This window comes from Dipteris shenzhenensis, chromosome 31 (genome assembly GCF_047967505.1).
Source record: "Dipteris shenzhenensis isolate YYH24624 ecotype China chromosome 31, Dip_SZ_1.0, whole genome shotgun sequence".
NCBI lineage: Eukaryota > Viridiplantae > Streptophyta > Polypodiopsida > Gleicheniales > Dipteridaceae > Dipteris > Dipteris shenzhenensis.
Window position 1 is genome coordinate 40,312,128 of NC_141626.1, and position 27,245 is coordinate 40,339,372.

The following is a 27,245-nucleotide window of genomic DNA, read 5'->3' on the forward strand; positions in this document are numbered from 1 at the left end:
AAAACATATTAAAGCACATCTTTGGCTATGATTTTTCCGACACCCCCCTTCAGAGCAAAGAGTGCGAGACCCAACACGCAAGGAGCAGAGTACCCTTATTGACTCCACATACAATCATTTTAGAGGGACTACTCAAGGCAGAGAACCTTTATTTACTCAGCTCAAAAAACACACACCATATAGGGCCTAGAATGCTCAAGAATCCCACTCATATTGTTCCGCAAGAGAGAGGCCGTCAACCTCAACAGCGGCTGCATGTATCTCCTCAAGGGGCTCCCCAGGTTTGACTTTGGTCTTCAACAATGAGATCGACATGGTGCTTCTCTTGTTCTTATTCCTTCTTTTTGAAGCAATTAGCTTCAATATGGCCTTTTCTTTTACAAAACCTGCAAGTGATATTTTATTGGTTTTCCATTTGCTTGTGGAAGCAAATGCCTGATCACTAGCAGAGGCAAGAATGGCGTCTTTATTACGGCGGTCCTTTTTAATAAGTAGAGCCACCATATCATCAAACATGGTAGTGACAAGCCGTAGAGCTTCAAGGGTTTTCTCAGAATGAGTTATCCCTTGCATACTCTTCATAAGGATATCCATTTTATCCTCAATCAAGCGGGTATTTCAAGCTTGAGAGTTGTTGAACAATAGACTAGAATTTTCCTAAATGATCCCTCAACTCTTCATTCTCTTCCATTTTTAAATCATAGAACTTGAGTTTCAAAAAGACTTTAGAGTTGGTGATTTTGTTACCAAATAAGCTCTGAAGGTGATCCCAGATCTCCTTAGCAATTGACTTGAAATCCACATGGTGAATGAGGGACTCAATCAAACAAAGACCGATAAGAGCAATTGCTCTTGCATTATGCTGCTTCAATACTTTGCGTTGTTGCAGATTAGTTGTATCGAATTGGTCTTCAGCAATGACGTGCCAAACTCCTTTGCGCATAAGAAGCAATTGCATCTTTGTTTGCCATTAGGAATCCTTCTCCCTTGAACTTCTCCATGAGCAAGGAACTTGAAGACAAGGAAGTCATGATGGAAGAGAGCTTACAGCCTTTGGGCGGCCACGTAACTCAAATAGTTAAATGGCAGTAGTATAAACAGCTCATTCAGCCTTGCATCTTCAATGGAAGAATCTCTTTCATAAAGTCAATGATGACGAGTAGCTTCTTTCCGCAACAATTGCAATCTTTGTGAAGGCGAGCAAAAACTGCCAGACGAATGCACAAACTGTGAAATCGTCGTCTGGCTAAGCTACGTGGGCAGCAATACCACAGAAGTGACAAACTGTGTGTAGGTCGGCGTGCAAATGGAGCTGCAGTGGCGAGGCTTAATAGCATCGAGCTGAGGCTAATAGCGGTAGCAATCAGCAGAGGTGTATCTCAGCAGTCGACTATGTGACAACTGGAATGGCGACCCGCAGATGCAGAGTTGGCGTCGAACTAAGCGGCACGGCAGCAGTTCCTCAGCATGTCGTACAATGGCGGCAGTAATGGCGATTCAAAGTCGACGGAGGGCAGCAACATCTCTTGCAGTCGATGGAGAGGCTTAGGGAGAGAGAAAAGGCTGCCCTTTGAGAGAAGGCCAGCTTCCCTTTGCAGGCCAGCTTTTACTCCCAAGGGTTGCCCATGGAAGGGAACCTGGCACTGATACCAATTGTTGGAAATGGGGAAGGAGGAGAAAGAGATAGGCTAGGGAGCAAGCATAATGGAAATGGATATAAAAGGAAAGGACATGAAATGCACTAATGAAAAAGAACCAAAGCTTGAAGACTTGACTTGATTGATGTGACATGAGAAGTACAGGCCTTTATAGGATAGGCGCACACTCATAGTATCAAATGTATATGGGAACTCCCAAAGTGAAACATGGTAAAACTACTACTAGAAATCCTAGTAAAACAAACTCTTTGGCTATGATTTCTCCAACAAGTTAATCCTACAATCATTTTGTATTATGAGGGGGATAGTTGGCTTATGTTCATCATGGATAGGAGAATGCCCTCATGGATTTTAAACGAGTTCAGATTAAGAATCTGACTCTAGTGTAATGCAAGAGTCTGGGGTTCAAGAGAGAACGATACAAAAAGGGAAATGCCCTTGTTAATTGTAAAAGAGTTCAAATTAAGAATCCGACTCTGTTTAATAAAGCAGTAACGTTCCCGAGAGAATGATACAATTATAACTTTTTGCAACGTACATGCGGCATTATGCCACATCTCTAGCACTTAAACTCGTTCTATGGTTTCCGATTTCCTATAAAAGCCATGGTTTATTTATATTTTAAAGGTGTGTAAGATTCATTTCAGCTTCTAAATCTTTCTCCAATGTTGTATGTTCTCTCTCTCACAAATATTTGCACCCCAAGCATAATATTATCAAATTGATAGTAGCCCTTGCCATCATTATGATTGGCCTATTTATTAGATGAATGTTAACCACATTCCTTAACGGTGAACTGAAAGAGGAAGTTTATACGGACCCACGGATTTACGATTAATGGCAAAAAGAAAAAAGCTTGCAAGTACGAAAATTGTGCTTGGTATTCCAAAATAGATGAGCATTTTCAGAGGAAATTTTAATATTTATCTGATTACAATGAATACACAAAGCATGATGACAAATGCAACATAGCTCTTGTGGTTTTATATGTTGATGACATAGGCATCACCAGTAATAGCAAGGCTGATAAAATATGCAAAAGATTACCTGTATAAAGACTTTAACATGAAAGACCTTGAAAGAGGTCTAGACAGCCAAGGATAAACCTTCATATCCCAAACCAAGTATGCAAATGAAATCCTCAAAATAGAGGATTATAAGCCAATAAATTTGCCGATAAATCGAGGTGATTATCAAAGAATCGAGATAGAGTAGATCTAACATTATACAAGAAACGAGTAAGTAGCCTGATGTATTTGAACTCTTAATCGGACATGACTTTTTTAGTCAATGCAATATGGCTAATTTGAAAGAAAGCCATTGAAAGGTTAGATATGTCGTGGAAACATTGACTTAAGAAATAGAATATAAGAAAGAGGGAGAATGTAAACCTATGAAGGTCACTAATAAAGATCGGATCGGATGCTTAGATGACAAAAGATCTCTTGAAGATAGCTTCAACATTAGATTTGAGTTAATATTATAGAAGGAAGAAACACCAAGCTATTGCTTTACCCTTCACAGACGTTGAATATAGAACAGCCATAAATCCAACCTGAGGTTATGTGGTTAACGAGAATCTTGAGTGATATGGGCCTTGTGCAAAAAGATCCAATCCTTTAGTTACTGATACCCAAAGCTCTATTATGCTTTATTTATATGTGCAGCTGTCCATTGCATTGAAATGTTCATGAGAACATGCTTTTGTACGATGGCTATGTGATTTAAAGGCATCCCAAGGAACCTGGTCCTTTACATTGGATGGTTTTTTTGGGCCATCAGATTTATTGGAGTTTTCAAGAAGTGTGACTCTGCTTGAAAGAAATATGGCCGCCTTCCATATTGGTCAAAAAATTTCTTTGGCCGTAAATTCGATATCAAAGAATTTTGTTCCTAAGCATCAGGAATTTGCACTGAACATGCATGTAATGCCATCATAGTTCGTCATGTGAATTAAAGCATTCCTTAAAAAGAGGAAAGATGGACTAATTGAAAGATACTCTGCGCATTTTGCAAATCAACCTAGCTGTTGGCATGTCCAAATGTATGCCTGTATCTGACTTAATCATCTCCGATAATTTGTCTTTAGAGGCAGCAAGACAAGCTTGAAAAGTAGCCAAAATGGATGGCACTTGCATTGATAAGGCAGACAAAACTTTGCAAAGGTAATCAATATCAGCTGCTAGCTGTTGAGCTCCCCTATCAGTGAGAAACTGGATGCCTCTTAGCTGCTCGATATACAAGGATGTTGCACCTTCAGCCACCTGTCAAAAAAGCCAAAGTTCCACATCGAGTTTAAAAGGCCACATCCATCAAGCTTATGATAGAATGATCAATTGAATCACACTTTAAAAAAAACCTATTTTCTTGATGAATTCAAGCTTTAAGTTAGCACGGCAAGGTAGAACCCCTTTAATGAAAAAATTAATATACTCACAAGGGGAAACAATGTCATGTTTGATTATATTAAAAATACAAGACAAGGCTGTAACCAAACAATGTACATTAAAAATCAAGGAGAGCCTCAGAATCATTTTGTAAAACGTACATGAAAACTTAATACATTGGCGAAGTCAACAACATGTTTTTCGAGGCTGTGGATGGACTGATAAAAGATGGACCTATACAGGAAGAAACTTAACCCTATGCTTATACAGGGTGACCTTGAAGGTGAAATCTTCGATAAGAAAAAGGCATTTAAAATGCAGGATGATGGGAAGGGGAAGCTCTCATGTCGCAGATGGAATTAAAGACGAAGGGTTATCATAATGCATATAAAGGAAAAGTAACAACTTAAATTGCAGCCAATTAGTATAGAATTTTTTCAATCTGGCAGCTCAGTTAATTGAACCATCTCTAAGACCGATTTTTAAGGACAAAAAAATTCACGAAATTTTGAGTATTTCCAATCTAGCTGATATCTTAGCCTTGTTTGAGGAAGCAATGTTTTAAGTTCCTCTGGTTCAAAAGGTTACTAATTAGATGGGTTGACTAGTTAGATATATTACAAGTAGCCGGTTTTTAAGGACCTTCCTGAAAGAACACTGACTTCAGTTGACTACATAAAAGGTAAAGGTAGGGGATTGTTCAGGTAAATGCAGCTATCCCTCTGAAGTGGGCCAATAGAAATGGGAGACAACATAGCCTATCAGGCGGATGGGTGATTTCTCAGGCACAGGCATCCCTATTCAGGTCCTAGCTCTCTTGTGGGACAGAGGTGAGGAGCTCTTGGACTTCCAAGAAAATGCCATCATGATCCTACAGGCAGATATTATGCACAGTCTGCCACAATCACATTGCATGGGCAGTATCTACTTGACATGCACATGGCCAAGATCAGAGTGATACACATGCAGCTCTTACAGGGGTGGTCATAGTGTTGTGCACTAGATCGTAGGGTCTCTTGTCACAACCCTCACAGCCACCACCTCGTGCCAGGAGCCAACCACTAAGATGGCACGCTGTACCCCAGCCTAGCTTCTGACCCTCACCAGTCACTCCTTCCATAGGCTCTATGTAACATGTGTCAAGCAAGGATTTCTTCCATGTTGGAGTACAGATGCCACATGGGTAGATGTAGCTGAGAAGGCAAGGCTGCCAATGGACAGCACATGGGCTTCCATGTGGGCAGCAAGCAAATCAAAGAAAAGGCAGAAAAGAGGGCTGCCACATGGGAAGCACATAAGCTGCAATGTGGGCAGCACAACAAGAAGGGTACGTGGTGTAGGATCGGAGAGAAAAGAGAGAGAGTGCAGGTAGCAAGGAGTCGTAGTAGAACAGCCGTCACGTCAAAGTTGGATAATCAAAAACATACAAGTACAAAGTACTTGTACCTAGACCTAGGACTAAGTGTCCTAGATGTCACATAGGACTAAGTGTCCTATGTGGCCTAAAAGGCACTAACACTATAAGTGCCTACACTTATGCCTACAAGGCACATACCATGGCCTATAGGGCATCACTCGAACCACCAGAAGATGGCCTACAAACCCCCCTCCATGGGATGGGCTGAAGTACTCTGGAAACGTCTCAGAATACCTCGTAGTTTCTGGTCATGGTGGCACACGTTCATCCAAAAGGATATAGCCACCTATGAATGTACAAGGAATGTCAGATCATGTAACAAAGGGAACCAAGTGTAAAGCCTGTCGGAAGACTTCGAACTTGGGACGAGAAAGTGCCTTTGTAAACATATCTGCGATGTTGTCCTCTGTGGGAAGATAGGACAACTCTATGTCTCCTGCTGACATAATGATAGTGAACTTCAATATGCTTGGTACGCGCATGAAACACTGGGTTACGCGCAATGGCCAAAGCACTCTGGCTGTCAGTGTAGACAATAGTGGAGGATGTCTGGCAAATACCAAGATCTGTAAGTAACTGTCGAAGCCAGACACACTCTACTATAGCGGTGAAAGCTGCCCTGTACTCAGCCTCACAGCTAGACGTGGCAACTGTTGGCTGCTTCTTGCTGAGCCAAGAGATACATGAATTGCCAAGCAAAAAACAATTGCCATTATGTGACACTCTGGTGTCGGAACATCCTGCCCAGTCACTATCCGTGTAAGCATGCATGGTAAGTGAACCCTGATCACCATAGAAGAGGGCTAAATCCTGAGTGCCTCTGAGATATCTGAAGACTCTCTTCACTGCCTACCAATGCTGTAAATTGGGCTTGTGCATGAATCTGCTGAGCTGAGATACTGCAAACTGCAAGTCAGGTCTGGTGTGACATAAATAAATAAGGCATCCAACAGCCTGCTAATAAAGAGTGATATCACATGGCGGGCTCCCATCATGAGCTGAGAATTTGAAGCCAGGGTCCACTGGAGTAGAGATTGGCTTGCAATCCTCAAACTGAGAACGTTCAAGGAGTTGTCCAATATACTTGGACTGAGACATCATGATACCCCCCTCAACATGAGCAAACTGAATGCCCAAATAATAGTGGAGCCGTCCCATGTCTGACATGTCAAAAATCTGCTGCAAATCAGCCTTGAAAGCTGCAACTTGCTGAGTATCTGAGCCCGTGATGAGCATATCATCCACATATAAAATCAGCACAAAAAAATCAGATCCACTCCCACAGACATAAAGAGTCGGTTATGTGGGACTATTCTGAAAACCAAGGGATAGTAAGTGTGCATGAATTTTGGCATACCATGCCCTGGGTGCCTCCTTCAAACCATAAAGGGCTTTTCTAAGCCGGCATACCTTATTTTCACAATTAACAACCTCAAAGCCAGGAGGTTGTGTGGCATAGACTTCTTCCTACAGATCCCCATGAAGAAAAGCGGTCTTGATGTCAAGTTGGTGCACTTGCCAATGATGATGGGCTGCAATGGCAATGACACATCGAATGGTAGTAATCCTGGATGTGGGAGCAAATGTCTCCTCAAAGTCAATGCCTTGTTGTTGGGCATACCCTTTTGCAACAAGACGTGCTTTGTATCGATCTATGCTGCCATCAAATTTCCTTTTTAATTTGTAGACCCACCGCGTTCCAATGGCATGCTTGCCGGGAGGGAGATCTACTAATTCCCATGTGTCATTTTTGGCAATAGATTGTAACTCAGCTTTCATTGCATCCATCCACTCTTTACTGTCAAAAGCGTCTTTATGGCATAGAGGCTCTTCATTGCAAGCTGTAGCAAGGAGTGCAAACTCAAGAAAGTGACCATGCTGTCTATTCCCTGACCTTGTCCGGGCAGCAAAAGGCTGATCTTGTTTGCTGTCCCTCAATGTATCAAGAAGCCATCTGGGAACTTGCCTTTGCTGTCTATTGACAGCTCTTTCTTCAATGACTGCATCATGAGTAGTGGGATCATTTTGTGCCGGAAGAGAAACCTGCAAATCAGCATGAGGTTGAGGCTGATTATTGCTTAGTGGAGGGCTTGCAGGAGGCTCATGTTGCTGCTCAAAATCCTCTTCTGATGATGGCAGAGGTAACCAAGATTTAAAGGCATCAAACATGTCAACATCTATCTTTGCTTTGCAGTCCACAAGAGGAGAAGCTGAATGTTCAGCAAAGATCACATCTCTACTGACAATAATCTTCCCAGTATTTGGTTGATATAACCGATACCCTCTGCTCTCCTGGCTGTAACCAATAAATATGCATTTGTCATCAAGCTTATGTCTCAGCTGAGATGGTACATGAACATATGCAAGAGACCCAAAAACTCTCATGTGTGAGAGTGAAGGCTTCCTGCCTTTCCATGCTTCATAAGGTGTAAAAGTCTTCAATGCCCGTGTAGGTGATCTATTCAGCACATAGTTGGCACACATTACTGCATCAAGCCAAAACTTATTGGGCAAAGACTTGGCCTTAAGCATGCATCTGGCCATCTCCATTGTGGACCTGTTTTTCCTTTCAGAAACAGGATTCTGTTGAGGAGTGTAAGGAGTAGTGCATGAGTGAATAATGCCCCGTGAAGATAGAAATGCATCAAACTCCTTTGACATATACTCACCCCCCCTATCTGTGTGGAGGGTGACAAGCTTGCTTCCTGATTCATTCTCAACCATATTCAGCCATCTCTGAAAGCATAAGAAAACTTCAGATTTGGCCTTAAAAGGATATACCCAGCAATATCTTGTGAAATCATCAATGAGAGTCATGAAATACTTATACCCCCCAATGGCATTTGTCCTCAGTGGGCCACAGACATCACTGTGTACTAGCTGCAATTTCCTTTGCGAGAGTTTTGGACAATTCTTTTGAAAAGGAAATCGATGCATCTTACCCAAAAGACAACCCTCACACACATGTTTGGAAACTCTGTGAGTCTGAGGTACATCATTTGCTATCTGCTGTGAATGTAGCTTTGCAAGAGCTCTGTAATTGAGATGGCCCATTCTCTCATGCCAAAGATGAGTTTCAGCAAGTTGTGAATCTGAAATAGCCAATGCTTCAATAGAAAGTGCGGCTGGATGATGATCAAGGTGATAAAGCCCTTTTTGCAAAGTGCCAGTGAGAACTATGGCATTGTCATCACGAAGATCATATACTAGGCATCTGTAGCCATCAAAAATTACTCTGAAACCTGAAGTAGCAATTGCTGAAATTGAAATCAAGTTGACTTCAATGCCAGGCACAAAAAGAACATTGGTCAGAGTGACAGGATGGCTGGAAATGGATGTGAGCTGCACATCTCCAACTCCTTTTACAGCATATGAAGCATTATTAGCACATGTAACAGTCCCCCCTCGAGGTGCATCAGCTAGAGAATGAAACAACTGTCTGCAAGATGTGACATGCTTGGAAGCACCACTATCGAACTACCAGGACTGAGCATCATTAGCAGTAAAGAGTGCATCAGCTTTGGAGGGATCAAATGAGCAATGGACAGCCCATGCCCAATCATCGTGAAGAGCATGAGCATGTGAAGCATCTGCTGGCTCATGCGATTCAATAGCATGTGAGGCATTAACTGTCAGTCATGCTTTCTTTTTCTCCGAAGCAATGCGCTTCCTACATTCTGAAATGTCATGTCCAGGCTTGCGATAATAGTTGCATCTTTTCTTCTTTGCCTTATCTGCTGTATTTTTAGATGCATGGGAGGAATTGCAACTGCTATGCGCAGATTTTGGCTTGCCCATAGGCTTGGAAGCCTTGCCTCTTCCTGTCTGCTGTGAAGCAAATGCATGATCACGAATAATGGCTTGTCTGTTAGCTCTACTTTGCTCTTCCTGCAAAAGCAAAGTAACTAGCTGATCAAAAGAATAGTGGTCTGGATTACCCATGGCCACTAATCGAAGGGTTGTAGCAAACCCTTGATATGTATCTGGCAGTCCATTCAATGTGGTACTGACAAGCTGTGAATTTGGCACCACCTCATCAATGTTGGCAAGCTGTTCCATGAGGTCCTTGACCTTTGTCAAGTATGCATCCATTGACTCACCTTCATTCATATTGACTTCTTGTAATTGCCTTCTCAAATATGCAACACGAGCTTCATTGCGAATCTGATAGAGAGAAGCCAATTTATCCCAAGCATCCTTTGCTGTCCTGCAAGACCGGATGTGTGGAATAATGATTCTCTTGCATGATAAAGCAATGCATGAATGTGCATTTGCATCTTTTGCATCCCATCTTGACTGTTCTTGAGTTGGAAGAGCAGCAGCAGCAGTGCTAGAGGAAGAGGCATCAGGAGGAGTACCCCCCGCAGAAGGACCAGTAGTAGAGGCAACCACTGTAGCATTGGCTGGCCTCAGATCAGCCCCAGAAACAATATTCCACAAATGCTTTGCAACAAGAATGTCACCTATCTCTGATTTTCTCTCTGCAGATATCACGGGAGTAGCACCTTTCTTTTCCTCCCAGCCAATTCTGCCAAGACTCCCAAGCAAGAGAGAGAGAGCTGTAAACGAAATCACGTAAAAAATTAAATCCTTATCTTCTCTCACTAGCCTTGACAGACCCCAAATCCCTAGATAGATCTAGATGCCACATATCATCCATATAGGGCCTTCCTAATGCAACATTTCACCCCTCTCTTGGGATGCATTTAATTCCTTGCCCCTAGGCACAATCTTTGCACTAGGCCCTTGGTCTCAGATCTATCTAGTCTGGTGCTATCAGCCCTCACCTAGGACCTTGACATTAATCCCTCCCGATCATTTACATAAAGCGCAAACACATATATTACAAAGATAGATCCTATAAGGGAAATGTCGACTGATTCTTCCGAGGTCATGCTACCTCGGCTAGAGCGTAACATTCCTTCCCTCTTTAGACATCAGCGTCCTCGATGATAAAGTCTGGGAACACTCTCCACAACTGATATACGGATTCCCAGGTAGCTTCGGATAGAGGCTGACCATGCCATGCAACCAACACCGTGGGTATCTTCCGATTTCGTATTTGCATTGTTCCTCGGTCCAGGATTCTTGTTGGTTTGCGCCTTGCAATATCCTCTATCTCCTGAAACAAAACCACACCTTCGATTAGTGAGTCACCAGCATGTAAAAATTTCTTTAAACGTGAAACATGAAAAACCGGGTGCACCTTACACCCCTGTGGCAATTCTAATTTATAGGCTACACTGCCTATTCTCTTTAGAATCAACCACGGCCCAAAGTATCGAGGTGATAACTTACACTCTGTTGAAGTCAATGACTTCGAGTGCGAAGGAATTCTGAGAAAAACTTTTTCTCCTTCTTCAAATACTCTTATAGACCGATTTTTATCCGCATACACCTTGGCTCTATCCATAGCCTGACGGATATTAGCTCTCGCAAGTGCTAGCATCTCCCGCATCTGAACTACAAAGTTCGCGGCACTAGGCACTTTCTGAGGTACTCCAACTATAGTTGGATTAGCTGGTCTATAACCATAGTTCAGTTCAAACGGACTGAACCCAGTAGATGAATGTTTCCTATCATTGTAGGCAAACTCCAACAATGGCAACCACTTGTCCCATGTATGTTGCCTCAATGACACATATGCTCTCAGCATATCCTCTAAAGTCTGGTTGACTCTCTCCGTCTGACCATCCGTCTCAGGATGATCCCCACTACTCATTCCCAACTCAGTCCTTAGTGTCTCAAATACCGCTGTCCAAAAGTGACCGGTGAACCTGACATCTCTGTCTGACACTATGGATCTAGGCAATCCATGCAGATGAAATATATGTCTAATAAACAACTCCGCTACTTGCGGGGCACTAATAGACTCTCTAGTCGGAATGAAGTGAGCCATCTTAGTTAGACGATCAACCACCACAAGGATAGAATTATACCCTCCTTGCGTTGCAGGTAGCCCTACAATAAAATCCATGGAAATGCTCTCCCACTTACTTAGTGGTATTTCCAAGGGCTGTAAAAGTCCGGGTGGCTTCACCCGCTCGGCCTTACTTACCTGACACGAGAAACACCGTGTCACATATTCATGAATATGCTTTTTCATCTTTGGCCAAAAGAAATCTCGCTTCACGAGATCATATGTCTTCTCGATTCCTGGATGTCCCGCACACGGGCTATCATGGCATTGTCGAATGACTCTCTGCCTGAGATCATTCTGACCAGGTACTACAACCTTGCCATTTCTAACTAGCATACCATCCCTTATGGCATATCTTGCATAAGTTTGGCCTTTTCTGGATGCCAGTACATCCTTTTCATTTTCCCCGGGTTTTAACACATGAGCCTTAGGCCATAAGCTCTGGACAAACTCGTCCACCTTCTGAGTTTCTCTGATCTCGGTCATTAGAGCACTCTCTAATACCGTGAAACTCAGGTTGTGCATAATGCGAGACAACGCATCAGCAACCTTATTGTCTTTTCCTCTTCGGTACCGAATCGTTAGATTAAACTCCTGCATGAGCTCTGCCCACCTAGCTTGGCGGCCCCTCAAGTCAGGCTGTTTACAGAAATGTTTCAGAGTATCATGATCCACATCCACATAAAACTCTGGACCATACAGATAATGCCTCCATGTTTTCAAAGCATGGATAACAGCATACAACTCTAATTCATGAGTTGGCCAATTCCTTTGAGAGGGAGAAAGCTTCTTGCTTTCAAAGGCTACTGGCCTTCCCTCTTGAAGGAGGACTGCTCCTACCGCAATGCCACTTGCATCGGTTTCTAGGAACAACGGTTTCTGGGGATCAACTATTTTTAACACCGGTCCTGAGACCACAACTTGTTTTATGGTGTTAAAACTTTCCTGTTGATTCTGTCCCCAAATAAAAGGTACTTTATCTGAGGTCAGATCAGTCAATGGCGATACTATTTCGGAATATCCTTTGATATGTCTTCTATAAAACTGGACAAATCCCAAGAATGATCGCAATAATGCGGTCAGACTCTGAGGGATTGGCCAAGTTAGTATCGCAGCCACTTCCTTCGGATCCATTTCTACCCCCTGTGGAGTAATTATGAACCCTAAGTACTCAAGCCTAACCATGCACAGTATAGTTTTCTTTTTTTTCACATAAAGACTGGCTTTCCTCAAAGTACTGAACACTATCCTCAAGTGTTCACAATGCTCAGTAACACTTTTAATGAATATCAAGATATCGTCAATAAAATGTACTACGAACTTTCCGATATACGGACGTAGTAAATCGTTCATAAGCATGACGAAGGTCGCTGGAGCATTGGTAAGTCCGAAGGGCATTACCAAAAACTCATAATGACCAAACCTGCTTCTAAAAGCGGTTTTATGCACATCCTCGGCTCTAATCCGGATCTGATGATAGCCGCACTTAAGATCTAGCTGAAAATCACGGCTCCATGTAATGCATCTAGCAAATCATCAATCCGAGCCATCGGATACCTGTGCTTAACAGTGATATTATTCAAGGCTCTGTAATCTATACAGAGGCGAAACGTATCATCCTTTTTCCTCTTTAATATCACTGGTGAAGCAAAAGGTGAGAAACTTGGTTGAATCTGCCCCAACTTGAGGTATTCTTCCAGTTGCCTATGCACCTCCGCTTCTTCAGTAAAACTCATTCTATAGGGAGGTCTATTTACAGGTTCTGCCCCCGGGATCAGGTCAATCTTATGCTGAACTTTCCGCTCTGGAGGTAACCCATAAGGTAGTTCATCCCTAAAACATTCAGAGAACTCCTCTGTTATAAGATTAGCCAGCTTGGCCATCTCATCACTTTGCGTAACATCAGTGCTAGCCGAAGACTCATCCACCGACTCTACCGATGCTGTGCAAAGGTATAAAGACTCTACTTGAGCCTATCTGATTTCCATCACGGAAACCAACGGTCCCTGAGGTATATCTCTTTCACCTCGCAAGACATAAAGCACATCATTCATCTTGAATTGATATACGTGCTTTTTCCAATCAATGGCTGGATTCTTCCTAGAATGCCACGCCATTCCCAGGGCTATATCCGCATGAGCAAGCTTGGTTATTTCAAAATCAAGCTTCTCAGCATAGTCCTGAATCCGAAGTTCCAACTGGGTAACCCTTTGGTCCCATACTTCAATTGAACTTCCATCAGCCATCCTGGCGGTATATGCATAGTCAGATGGACTTGTCTTTAATTTCAGCCTCTTCACGAGCTTGGAGTTAATCACATTGTGAGTTGACGCTGAGTCAAACAACACAATGACATCATGACTGGCCACTTGCCCTTTCATTTTGATTAACTCCGTATCATTGAAGGCTGTATACCCCGTTGCTGCGGGCTTAGATAGGATGTTATCAGGTGCACTCGTCACTAACTTAGTAACAGACACACAGAACAAACAAGGTACTAACCTCTGAGAAGATCCCGCTAGCTGAATCTGCATCTCTTCTGCTCTGGGACTTCCCTGCATCTCCACGTCGCACTCTGAGATCACCATCTCAGCCATCCGACGATCTTTATTACGTGGACAATCTCTCCACTGATGAGGTTGAAGGCAACCAAAGCATAAGCCTTCTCTCCTCGCTTTTTCCCTTTGTTCCGGGTTCAAGGGAGACTTAGACCAAGCCCGGGCTGCCATTGGAGTTACTTTCCTTTTCACTCCAATGGTGGTACTCGGTTTAGGAGTTTCAGCCGGTCTCGCCTGCTTGGCTTGACCACTCGGCTGCGAACCACTCCCTCTACTAGCCCACTTCTTCTTAAACCCAGACTTCTTCGGATACCCATACTCTGTTCCGACCTGTGCAAACCCACTTGGCTTGCTGCCCTTGGCATCCTCGTAGTTCAGGGCTATAGCTATTGCATCATCTAGCGTGTTCGCGTCCTTAGCCCGAACTTCCATTTTTATTCGATCATTCAATCCAAATATGAAATCTTTCACTTGGATTGATTGAGGCAGGGGTTCGTCAACCTTCATTACACTCTCTCGAAACTTATCAGTGTATTCTGCCACTGATAAATTTCTCTGACGAAGGTTCCTATATTGATCCCAAGCTCGGGATGCCTCGTCAGGAGGTAAGAAGTGTTTCCTGAACTCTCTTTTAAACCCCTCCCAGGTAGTGGATGCTATGCCATCTTTTTGTTGTTTAATCCACCACCGATCCGCCGCCTCACTAAACATATGGGTGGCCTCGCGGATCTTTTTGATGTCATTTCTGATCTCACAAATGGCGAACGCCTCGTCCCATTTGTGTAACCAGGTCTCAATGACATCGGAGCTACGGTCGTTCATCCGACCAGAATACTTTTCCGGTCTGTAATTCGCAATATTCGGCACTTTAGCCTTCCTAGGCTCGACCGTATGGACACTAGACTCCAGTTCCATTATTGGAGCCTTTCCCTTCTCTTCTCGAGAAGGTCTGGCAGACATACTCTGTAGCACTCTCCTAAGTTCAGATTGCCCTGCGTTGGCTTGTAATTGCTGCGCTAACAACTGTTGCAAGGCATCTTCCAGCAATGCAATCCTGCCAGATAAAGTGTGAGCTACTGGGCGCGATCCCTGCTGGGTCGGCCGGACTCCTGATTCACCAGGGTCCCTCCTGGAAGCTCCTTCTTCTGCTTCCATTTAGTTCAGTAGGTGTTTTGTTTTGGGGCTTTTTTTTTTTTTTTTTTAAATTTTTAAAACACCCCTAGAACACTGTAATCACAAGCTGACACAATTCAGGGTACTGACACTCTGAACACAATTCCCTATACTAGGGAATTCCTGCAATCCCACATTCACACTGACCAAGCATTTAATACAGGCATATCTCACAGATGGCGCTTTTCCCTATACTAGGGAAATTCCTGCAATCTGACTCCGACTGAAACACACAGGCATAATCTGTTCAAGCATAATTTGTTCTTGCTATAGCATCATCAACTGCGACCTCTGATGACCAAGAAAATCTAATTGCTTCCGACAAAACAGGAATAACGAAAACCAAAAGGAAAATAGATAGAGTGCTCCCTGGACTTCGAATCCCACAGCTTGCAGCCCGAGCAATTTGCAATCAACTAGCTACAGCATATAAGCGGAACTGGTGGCCAAAGAAGTCCCAACTACGAGCTGTATACGTGAGTTTGGAGGGCCAAGGCTACGGCGGAACAGATGGAGGCGTGCTGTCAACCATATTCTGTCGTCACAGGTTCGTTCACGACCAGTCTGCGCTCCTCGTCGAATGACTTATGTAAAACTCCTTAAACACCACCCGTGGCCCAGCAAGGCCTTGTGACTGTGCATCGACAGTTCTGGCCAAAGCCTTTGTAATCTCCGAATTAACTGATCGGCGCCGTGCCTTCCAGCCTATGGACTAATCTCTTGCGCCAACGAACCAGCTAACCCCCACGCCACCAACCTGTGCATACCAGGTCCATCACGGACTCACACGACCTTCGGATGGATGCCTGCTCACGCAACGGTCAACGCTAGTCCTTGGGTAATCGTCGAACATCCCGTTCGTGAGTTCCGGCATACGCCATCAACCCGTCACTGCACGTCGACCAGCCCGCCTTCAATTGTGGCGCTTTCGCAATACCAATTGTCACCAGTCCTTGTTCGTGGGCGTCGCTGAATTACCAGCGGTTCCACCAACCTGCTATCCGCCACCAACTTACGGGACCCCCAGGCTCAAGCCACAATTCAGAAGCCTCCGTTCGTCACGTCGCAGCATCACCGGGTCAATTCGTCGATTGGCACGCTGCACAGCTTCTTTACGTCCTCTCCGCCCTCTAACCTAGGCTCTGATACCGATTGTCAGCTATCTCTGATTTTCTCTCTGCAGATATCACGGGAGTAGCACCTTTCTTTTCCTCCCAGCCAATTCTGCCAAGACTCCCAAGCAAGAGAGAGAGAGCTGTAAACGAAATCACGTAAAAAATTAAATCCTTATCTTCTCTCACTAGCCTTGACAGACCCCAAATCCCTAGATAGATCTAGATGCCACATATCATCCATATAGGGCCTTCCTAATGCAACATTTCACCCCTCTCTTGGGATGCATTTAATTCCTTGCCCCTAGGCACAATCTTTGCACTAGGCCCTTGGTCTCAGATCTATCTAGTCTGGTGCTATCAGCCCTCACCTAGGACCTTGACATTAATCCCTCCGGATCATGTACATAAAGCGCAAACACATATATTACAAAGATAGATCCTATAAGGGAAATGTCGACTGATTCTTCCGAGGTCATGCTACCTCGGCTAGAGCGTAACAAAGAATATGTTTCATGAGATAAGACCACATCGGATAGTTGGTGCCATCCAACTTATCATCCTCACGAAGAACTCCAAATAAATCTTGATTGTTCCCAACCATAGCAAATGTGATACCCTGAAAAAGACCTGAAAACCTAAAAGCCTCAAGGCTATCACTGCAAAAAGCTGGCTGTCCCAATAATGACAGCAAATATCTGCAAATTTCAGACCCAAATCAAAGGGCAAATGCAGATCTGACCCAAATGTGACTATGACAGGCAATGTTCACGGCAAAAAACATCAAATTTGGCAAAAGCCCCAAATTTATTGAGGGCAAATAGGCCAAAAAGAGGGCAAATGCAGAAAAGCCCCAAATTTTGCTGAAAATTTTGCCAATGTGACCCAATGTATGCAAATTTGACTCAATGTCTTGCAAATGTCACTTAATATCCTGCAATCTGACCCAATGTATTGCAATATAAACAAGAAATTGCAGATCAAATCCAAAACTCCAATATTTTTGCAAGAGATTGCAACCAAAGGAGGTGAAAAGAACTGAAAGCCCCAAATTTTGCCAATGTCCTGCAAAAGCCCCAAATTTTGCCAATGTCTCCAAAAGCCCCAAATTGCACAAGAAGTTGACGACTGATCTGCAAGTGAAACCGCACTGAAGAACGTACGGAGTAGATACGTGGCTGTCCAATGTACGGTACATAAGTACGGTGGCTATACGGTGTACGATGCAAGCACGTGGCAGCACAGGTACGGAATATGCGCGATGTATGGATCAAGTACGACGCAGTGTGCGGTACGACGTACGGCAACACAAGTATGAAATATGCGCGGTGTACGGATCATGTACGACGCAGTGTACGGAACGCAAATGTACGACGACGTAGATGTACGGAACGCAGTGTACGACGACGCAGATGTACGGAACACAGTGTACGACGGCGCAGATGTACGTAACAGTACGGAGCGCAGTGTACGACGACGCAAATATCCGTATGTCACAGTACGGATGTCTGGTGTGCAGGCTGTACGGTGGTGTGAGATTGCGAAAGCTGGGCGCTTGGATCTGCAGCACAAGAAAAATGACCAATGATGGCCACGGGTGCTGAAGGAGACCTCGAAAAAGCTGCAGCAGCTGGAGATGCGTCGACCAGCAGGGCAACAAACTCCCAATGAGCAATGGAGGACTCGGGGGCTGAGGAAAGTTGGAAGACAAGAGCAAAACCTGGCTCTGATACCACTATAGGATCAGAGAGAAGAGAGAGAGAGTGCAAGTAGCAAGGAGTCGTAGTCGAACAGCCGTCACGTCAAAGTTGGATAATCAAAAACATACAAGTACAAAGTACTTGTACCTAGACCTAGGACTAAGTGTCCTAGGTGTCACATAGGACTAAGTGTCCTATGTGGCCTAAAAGGCACTAACACTATAAGTGCCTACAATTATGCCTACAAGGCACATACCATGGCCTATAGGGCATCACTAGAACCACCAGAAGATGGCCTACACGTGGCCGGTTGGAGCTTCCCTGGAGGACAGAACATGTATGGAGCAGCGACATGGCAATCAGGATCAGTATGGCGTAGCCTAGCTTATGACCCTTGCCAGTCACTCCTTCCATAGGCTCTCCCAACCCCAATGTAACATGTGTCAAGTCAGGATTTCTTCCATGTTGGAGTATAGATGCTGCATGGGCAGATCTAACTGAGAAGGCAAGGCTGCCACATGGACAACGCATGGACTTCCATGTGGGCAGCAAGCAAATCAAAGAAAAGGCAGAAAAGAGGGCTGCCACATGGGCAGCACATAAGCTGCAATGTCAGCAGCACAACACGAATGGTACGTGGCAGGTTGGACCTTCCCTGGAGGACAGAACCTGTATGGAACAGCAAGGTGGCAATCAGGATCAGTCTGGTGCAGTCTGGTGAAGGTCTGGTGGCCACAGCAACGTGGCATTCAGGATCAGTATGGTGCAGTCTGGTGAAGGTCTGGTGGCCTGGAATAGGTCAACAGCAGCCCAGGACCAAGCAGTAGGTGTACAAAAGCATTGTGCCTGCTGTACAGATAGCTGCACGTGGTTGTGCAGAGCTGGAGCAGATGCTTCAGGGCAAATGCAGATCCAGAAAGGAAACAGGGTGTCTGGCGCAGATAGGCATCAGATCTGCATGGACTTTGGGCCAGCAACAGGCCTGCCAAACAGCCAGGGAAGAGCAGAAACAGCATGGGCGAGTGGCAGGCGGCCACATGGCCAGGCAGGTTGAAAAAAGATGCAGACCAAGTCGTGTCAATCAGACCCTGGGTCGGTTTACAGAAGTTCCAGCTAAACCACACTATATCATACTGTGATTCTACCTCTAAACAAAAATACATTGTTTTGTTTTTTTCATATCCTCCAGTATCTCCCCTACTCGTATCACTCTATCTCCCTCCACAAAAGTATCTACAGGATCAGACCCACACTGATATGATATCTACACTCTAGTCTCAAAAAAATACATATTCTGGTATCATATCTATCTCATAAAAAAGATCTCTCGACCGTTGGCTCCTAGGAAACTCCAATCCTGCTGCTATCTCATCTGTTATTTGAAGAATAAGAGTCCATCGCTCCTCTGTGACTTCATTGTATACTACTTCATATTGCACATGTCTTGATATAATAATTACCTCCACCCTGCGGTTCATTTCGAACGCCAGAAACATCTTCCTAGCTATACCAAGGTCATCAGTCTCTTAGCTCTTCCCTAGTCTAGAAGACTCTCTAGTTAGAGAATAATTGCAACCACCAGCTCCTGCTACCCAGCTCTCTTTCCGTATCCCTCCTATTCCCCGAGCAAACCTTCCCTACAAAACACACAAGCTCACGGCCTTCTTTTCTGCTCATCGGCCCTTCCACCAGCCTGCCTCTACCTTCATGCTATAATAGCTACCTCGATAGCTTCTCTACTGCTCACTATGTACTCATCTCTCTGTATTGATTCTCAGAACTGCGGCTTCCTCTTGCTCACCGAATTCTCTTCTTGTTTTAGAAGCTTACGCACCCGTCACCTCCTTCCTAGGCATGCTGCCCACCAGAGAGTAGCGCCTGCCCATATGCTTTCCATCCCGCTCTTCTTGCTGTCAATTCACGTATTTGCCAGCTCGTACTTTTGCTTCACCACCTTCGTCGCCCGATTAAGGCCTTCACATTGCATTAGCCTCCTGTTCACCGAATACTAGTCCCTATCTTCGATCTCCATCCTTTCCTCACGTATCGAGACACCCAACTCTCCAGCTCACGTTTGTAGCCTACAGACCACCGCCATGTCTTCCTTTACAAGCTCTTTGACCTTTATCTTCTCCAGCAAGATCACGGCCTTCTTTTTCGTCACCCCGCTCCTTTCAGAAAGCTTCAGCCAAGCCCTTAATTCCTTTGCAAGCTCCTCTCCAGCTCCTGTGCCGTTTCAAGTGGAAGCTCACAGCCGGGTTTAGTTCTACTTCGCAGTTCTGAGAGCAATTTGAGTGCAACCTCCAGTTCACGCTCCGGTCGACTCCATCTCCACCAATTTCAGCTCACCCAAAGAAACTCCGGATCGAGCTTGCATGTCGAGCAAAAGGTCGGGTAGCATCAGCAACAAGGACCAGCTTCCGTTTTTTAGTAGCTCGTAGCTCCACCAGCTCCTGGTTGTGCTCCCCCCTGATCATTCTCCTGCCACCTTCATGTAGTAGCAACCTTCATGTACCCCAGCTCACAGAGCTTACAAAGCTCCCAATGTCCTCCAGCGCGCAGTATGGCCACCCTTTTCCTCGACAGAAGAGTTCCCCTCTTGCAATCGAGTCGCCTCTCAAGAGCTCTCTCCCCCGTGATCTTCCTACTCACCGAGTTCTCCTTCCAAGCCCACGGCTCCTCCTTCCGTCCCCCAGCTCTCCCCATTCGGAGCTTTTCAAATCACCACCTTCCTTCTACGAGCTTCCCCCCAGCTCAGCCACTTCCTGCCCCTTTTCACCGAATGATCCTCTTTTAGCATCCTTCCACGAGTCGCATCTCCACGTTCTCCCTCCTGCATCCAGAAGCTCCTCCTTCATTCTCACGTAGCCACAACTCATGCATGCTTTTTTTATTACAGCCATGTCATCACGTGGAATTTACCACTCCATAAAATGCAAATACCTCCCAAGGCACATTTTGGACCTTTTGGTCAAATAATTCTCACACACATAGCATCCACATTAAGACTTGCATGCACCCCCCGTACACGCTCATGAAAAGTCCCTTGACATGGACACCAGAACATATCAACTTCCTGAAACATGCAAGACCATGTTGACTCAGGAAAATGTAAAAAAACCCTTCATGACTTGACTTTATATGACCCCAAAAACATTTCACTTGACCACACACTAGACACCCTTGCTCTGGAAGTCTGGTACGACCACATTGCTTTTCATCATCTCCCAAAAGTCCTTGAAGAAGTTTCTACCATCTATACATCAGTGTAGAGTTTTTATGGGAGTGTCCAGAACTCAAAACCGCCTCCAACTAGCTATATACATAGCTATGCACCTACTCATCAACATGCAGCAAATAAAAAACATATTTACATTTTTGTCCACACATCTCTAGCAAACCCTTTCTTTTGCTGTGACATTCATGTCCAGCAGTGAGCCAAAAAGAGATGACAGATCCAAATTTTCTTCTTCTTCACTTTGCACTGACTTCCACCGGTTCTGCCACAGCTCATTATCTTCATGATCCTCCTCTTTCAGTGCTACCATCAACCGTGCAAATTTTTTTTTCAACCGGACACCATACTCTCTTCTTATGTTTCTTACCATCTAAATCAGTTAACTGATGAGTTCCATTTTCTCTGTATGGACCTTCCCATTTGGTGTGAAAAGCGGTATGAAAAGTACTATCCAGTTTACTATTGTATCTGAGAACCAAGTCTCCATCTTCGATTTCTTTTTTCTTAATCTTTGCATTTTTCAATTCTTGCCTCCGCATTTGCACTCTGACATAATGCTCAAAAGCCAAATCCCTGTCTAATTGCATCACCTGCAATGCCAATAATCTCTCCCTGTAATTGTCTACAGGCTCATATCCTTCTTCAACCAAGAATTTCAAACATGGTATCTCTACATCCAATGGCAGAATTGCTTCTTTCCCATACACCAAATGAAATGGAGAGAATTGAGTGCTATGCTTCACCCGCTACCCTGTATGCCCACAAAACACTATTCATCTCCAAATCACAGTTTTTGGTGTGGCTTCCAGTCATCATTAGTCATCATCAATTTGAAATCCCCATTAAAATTCTCATTCAACCCATTGCACTGAGGGTAATATGGGGTGATGTATTTATGATTTATATTCAGCTTATTGCACAAGTAATCTGGTATTTCTCCTCTGAATCCAGGACCACTATCTGAAAGTAACTCCAAGGGAATTCCAAATCTGCAACATATGTGTTCATATATAAAATCAGCAACCCCTTTGCTGTCCACTCTTTTTACTGCCTTCACCTCTGCCCATTTTGATAAATACTCCACTGCAGTCAGCATATAACATTTCCCTCTAGCAGTTCTGGGTAGAGGACCGATTGCATCTATTCCCCATCTCTCAAAAATATCATAAACTAGCATAATATTTCTCGGCTCCATTTTGAAATTATTTTTCCCATCCTCTGACATTCATAGCAGGATCTACACCAGTGCTGCACATCCTTCTGTATTAAAGGCCACACATAACCTTCTAGAAGTATTTTTTGCAGTGTGATCTTAAAAGCATAGTGTCCTCCACAAGCTCCTTCATAACTTGACGACAATATATAATATATTTCTTCTCTCTAGGGCACCCTCCTCAAAATCCGATCAGCCCCTCTCATGTAAAGCTCATCATCAATCATCATATACTGTCTGCTCTTCTGTATGAAGTGATATTTCTGACTCTTTTTAAGCTCCTGAGGTAGATGTCCAATAAGTAACAAATCCACTATCTGAGCCAGGAATTCTCTCCCTCTGTACAGTGGATCTTCAAGCCTTGCTATCATCGGATCTTGATCACTCATCTCCTGAGCCAACTCATGTGCCATTTGATTATCCTCCCTTTGCACATGCTGGATATTCCATGCTGTAAATTGTTGAAGCAGCCTTTTTACCTTGGCTAGATACCCTCTCAACCTCGGGTTTCTTGCTTGCCAACTTCCCAGGACCTGCTTTACAACAAGTACAGAAACTCCCTTGATCATTATCTTCTGAATTTTCAGCTTAAGTGCAGCCGATAACCCCTCATATAATGCTGCATAATCTGCCTCATTATTGCTTCCGGCTTCCAGATGAACTCCCTCCTTCTAAATCAGCTTGCTCTCTGAATCAGTAATCACATAGCCTCCATTAGCTTGATGTAAACTCTTCCTGTATGAGCCATCCAAATGCAAGATAGATGCTCCTGGAATGATAGCATGCTCCTCTTTATCTATCTTCTTCTCTACTTCCTTCACCAAAATGGGCCCCTCTTTGTATGTTAACAGATCTGCCAGTGTGGCTCTGGAAGTGCTCTCCACCAGAAATGAGAAAGTATATTCTTGTAGCTCAACCAACCATTTCATCATGCTTCGAGAAAGTGTTGAATTATTGACTAGCTTAGGCAATAAAGGGTAGCAAGTCAAAACCACAAATGGCTTTGAGATCAGATATGCCCTGAACTTCCTGCAAGCATACACCAAGCTTGACAGAATCAGCTCTGCCTCCGTATATCTCCTCTCTGCTTTTGTTTTGACTCTGCTAGCATAATACACAAGCCTCATATAACAGGAATTCTCCCCTTTCTGCAATAAAATGGCTCCCACAACATCTGGTCCAAATGAAGGGTTCACATAAAAGGTCTGAGAGAAATCCGGAGCTTTCACACAAGCAATTTCTCCCAACACCTCCTTCACTTTATTGAACATTGCTTCACAATCCTCACTCCATTGCAGAGGTTCTTCTTTCATAGCTTGTTGCAAAGGATACAACAACTAAGAGATTAAATGTATAAATCTTGTCATATACTTCACTTTCTGCACAAAAGTCGGCAACTGTTTAGATGTAGAGGGAGCTGGGAGCAAGATAAGGGCTTTCACCTTCTCTGGATTAGGCTCAATGCCATTTTGAGATACTATATGTCCCAACAACTTCACTTCGCAGCATCCCAAATAACACTTCCGTAGATTGAATTGTCCTCCTGCTTCATCCATTCTGTAGAACACTTGAGCCAACCATCGTGATGGCATTCATCCAATGCACATTGTCCTTTGCTTCTTCCAATGTTGCAGGCTCCTCCTCATCGAGAAGAGTACCCGCATATGCTGATTCAACTGAATTAGCACCTTCCATGTACCTTGCTGCACTGTGAGTCCTGCCAGGTAATGGAGCATCAATCTTACTCTCCCTAAGAGTCTGTAACAGCCAGTTTGGGACTGTTTTTGCTGCATGTATGTCTACAATTTCTTCCTGAACTGCCTGTTCCACTGCCTGTGGAGGTGGCAAGACATCCTGTGACTGAACTGGAGCATCCGGAGGTGGCTGTAAATTCTGATTTGCATCAGAAATATCAGCAGGGGAACCCAAGGCAATGGGTAGCATCCCCTTAAAAACATCCTCTGAAGAAGAAGGCATAAAAAATTAAGCCTGAGTGTGAGCTGAATTTTCTGCAAATATCACATCTCTACTGACAATGATCTTGCGTGTAGCAAGATTGTAGAGACGGTACCCTTTGCTTTCTGCACTGTACCCAACAACTATGCACTTAATTGCCTTATCTGACAACTTGTGCCGAAATTCAACTGACACATGAGCATATGCAAGGCATCCAAAGACTCGGAAATGATCCACTGAACGCTTTCTTCCATTCCAGACCTCATAGGGAGTTTTTGTTTTCAAAGCCTTAGTGGGAGCCCGATTTAAGATGTAGTTGGCACACATTAGACTTCAGCCAGCCTAGAATCTGAAATGCAAGATAAAAAGGCATAATCCTGTCCAACAAAGTTGGCTGCACCATCCCACTGTTAGATGCATGGGGAGTTGAATCTGAAACAGCCATACCGGAGCTGTTTTTCTTCTCTTTTGCAAGCCTTCCCCTGCATTCTGCAATGTGATGACCTGGCTTTTTGCAGTAATGACAAAAACCCTTCTTCTTTGGCTTACTTGCATCATTCTTAGCCTTTTGTGAAGGCTGTCCTGACCCACTGGAAGGCTGATTTACTGATGTCTTTGCCTGTCCCTTTGTTTTTGACTTGAACTTTGAGAGCATAGCTTGTTCACCTACACGTGAAGCCAAGTTTTTCCTGGTCTGCTCTTCCTGAAGCAGAAGCCCTATCAACTCATGAAAAGTGAGAGGATTTGCACCCCCCCTCAATGACAAGCTCAACGAGGTATGAAAGCTCATATAAGACTCAGAAAGAGAATTGAGAGTGGTGGTAATCATCTCTGAATCAGGAATAATCTCATCAATGTTCAATAATTGCTCTCTGAGATCCTGTAGCTTTGTGAGGTGTACTGACATGGAGTCACCCTCTTCCATATGTGTATTACTTAACTCTCTTTTCAAGAAAGATACCCTTGCATCATTCCGGGCTGCATACATGCTTTCTAAGATATCCCACGCTGCCTTCGAGGTCTTACACGACCGGATATGCGGAATGATAAATCTTTTCACTGAAATAGAGATGCATGACAAACCTAAGGCATCCCGTGAATCCCATCTCTTCTGCTATGGAGTAGTGGCTATAGCTGCACCAACAACTTGTCCTACAGCTGCACCCTGTGCAGAACCTCTTCCACCTCCTTGCTGGGGAGGGGTATTAGGTGCTATATCTGCTGGTCGGATCTGACCCCCATTCACATAATCCCATAAATTGCGAGAAATCAGAATATTGCGTACCATAAAACTCCAGAGGGAGTAGTTGGTACCATCCAACTTGTCTTCCTGTGAAAGACCACCGAACTGGAAATCATTCTAATTTTGCTGGGCCATATCTTAGAAAGAGATTTTAGCAGATACAAAACTGAATTCCCTTACTAGGAATGAAATGCACAACTCCCAAAAAACACAGCCAAGCACTGGCTGTAAATGCAACTCAGATTTCTGCAGTTGCACTGTCAGAAATGTGTCCAAGCATCAAAAACTCTCCAGAATCTGCCAAAAGTGCTGCAAAACACTTCAAAAAACGCAGTATGAACTGAAATCTCCAAAATTGCTCTCCCAACACAAAAGCCCCAAAATAGGCCCGAAATTGCAACCAAAAAGGGCAAATTGATCAAAAGCCCCAAATGTTGCAAGAATTGCGCTCTGTTTGCAAAAGCCCCAAATTTCACTGCGAAATTGCAGTGTAATCACAAAATCCCCAAATTTTTGCAAAACTGAAAGCCCCAAATTTCGAGCTTGAAATTGCAACCAGAAAGGGGCAAAAGCACAGAAAGCCCCAAATTTTGCAATTTCAACACAAAGCCCCAAATTTTTGGGCTAAACCTCTGAATCTGCCTACAATGTCTGCTTCACAAGCAACAATGAGCCCGAAGATACCCAAATGACTCCAAAAGACTGCAAATGTCTGTTCAAATACCACCAGATCTGTTGGTACGGTGAGTAGGGATGAGCTGATTCAGGATGTACGGAGAAGTACAGATGTACGGTGCAGTTACGTATGATGAGCTGTACTGAAGCAGGACCGTATAGCAAGTACGCGCAGGTACAACAGGTACGACGACTAATCGTACGGTTGCAGGTACGGATGGGAAATAGTACAATCGCAGGTACGGACGTCGAGTTTGCAGGTATGCTGGTACGGGCGTCAGCGCAGGTAAGGCTGGTATGGTGTTGCTGCAGGTACAATACAGACATCGAAGTTATACGACGAACATACGAAGCGATCAGGAAAGAAGCGCAAGTACAGACGACGAACAGTAGATTCGAGCAGGTACGACAAGACTGTACGAAAGGTACGAAAGCAACAGGTACGGACGCAACACTTATGGCATATGCGAGCAAGTACGGTAGGTATTGACGACAAGACTGCAGCTGACGAAGGTACGAGCAGCAAAGAGAGCTCACGGGAGCTTCGAGCAGGTCCTAGAGCATGATCTGCTCTGATACCAAATGTGAGTTTTAGAGAGAGAGAGAGAGCAAGAGAGTGAGCTGAGAGCTGAAAGCTTGAAAGCTTAGTTGCAATAGAAGAGTGTAAAAGTGTACAACTGAAAGAGTTTGATAAGGTTTTGTCCTACTGACAAAACCTTAGTAGTCACTAACCATAGTTAGTGGACTAACTGCGGTTAGGGGGAAAAACCTCTAAAAGAGGGAAAAGTGCCCTTAGCTAGCTTATTAAATTACATTGGCCACTGCTGAATTATATCTATAATTCTAACATCCCTGGCATGAGGAAGTTTTTCATATTCTATAAGCTAATCATGAGGGAGTATGTGGAGGACATTTTGCTTTCAAAATCATGCTGAGGAAAATACTTACAGAAGGGTATGTGTGGCCATCCCTCCAGAGAGACATAAGACATTGGT

General features: G+C 44.1%; 1 protein-coding gene across 1 annotated transcript in view; it reads right to left on the bottom strand.

Moving 5' to 3' along the window:
• Positions 1-3,178: 3,178 nt before the first annotated feature.
• EYE (conserved oligomeric Golgi complex component-related / COG complex component-like protein) overlaps positions 3,179-27,245 on the bottom strand; it is a 98,863-nt gene continuing 74,796 nt past the window's right edge. The window contains exon 10 of the mRNA XM_087369948.1: positions 3,179-3,922. Within this exon, the coding sequence (XP_087226074.1) occupies positions 3,644-3,922 (279 nt within the window). The 3' untranslated portion in view covers positions 3,179-3,643. The remainder of the gene's footprint in view (positions 3,923-27,245) is intronic.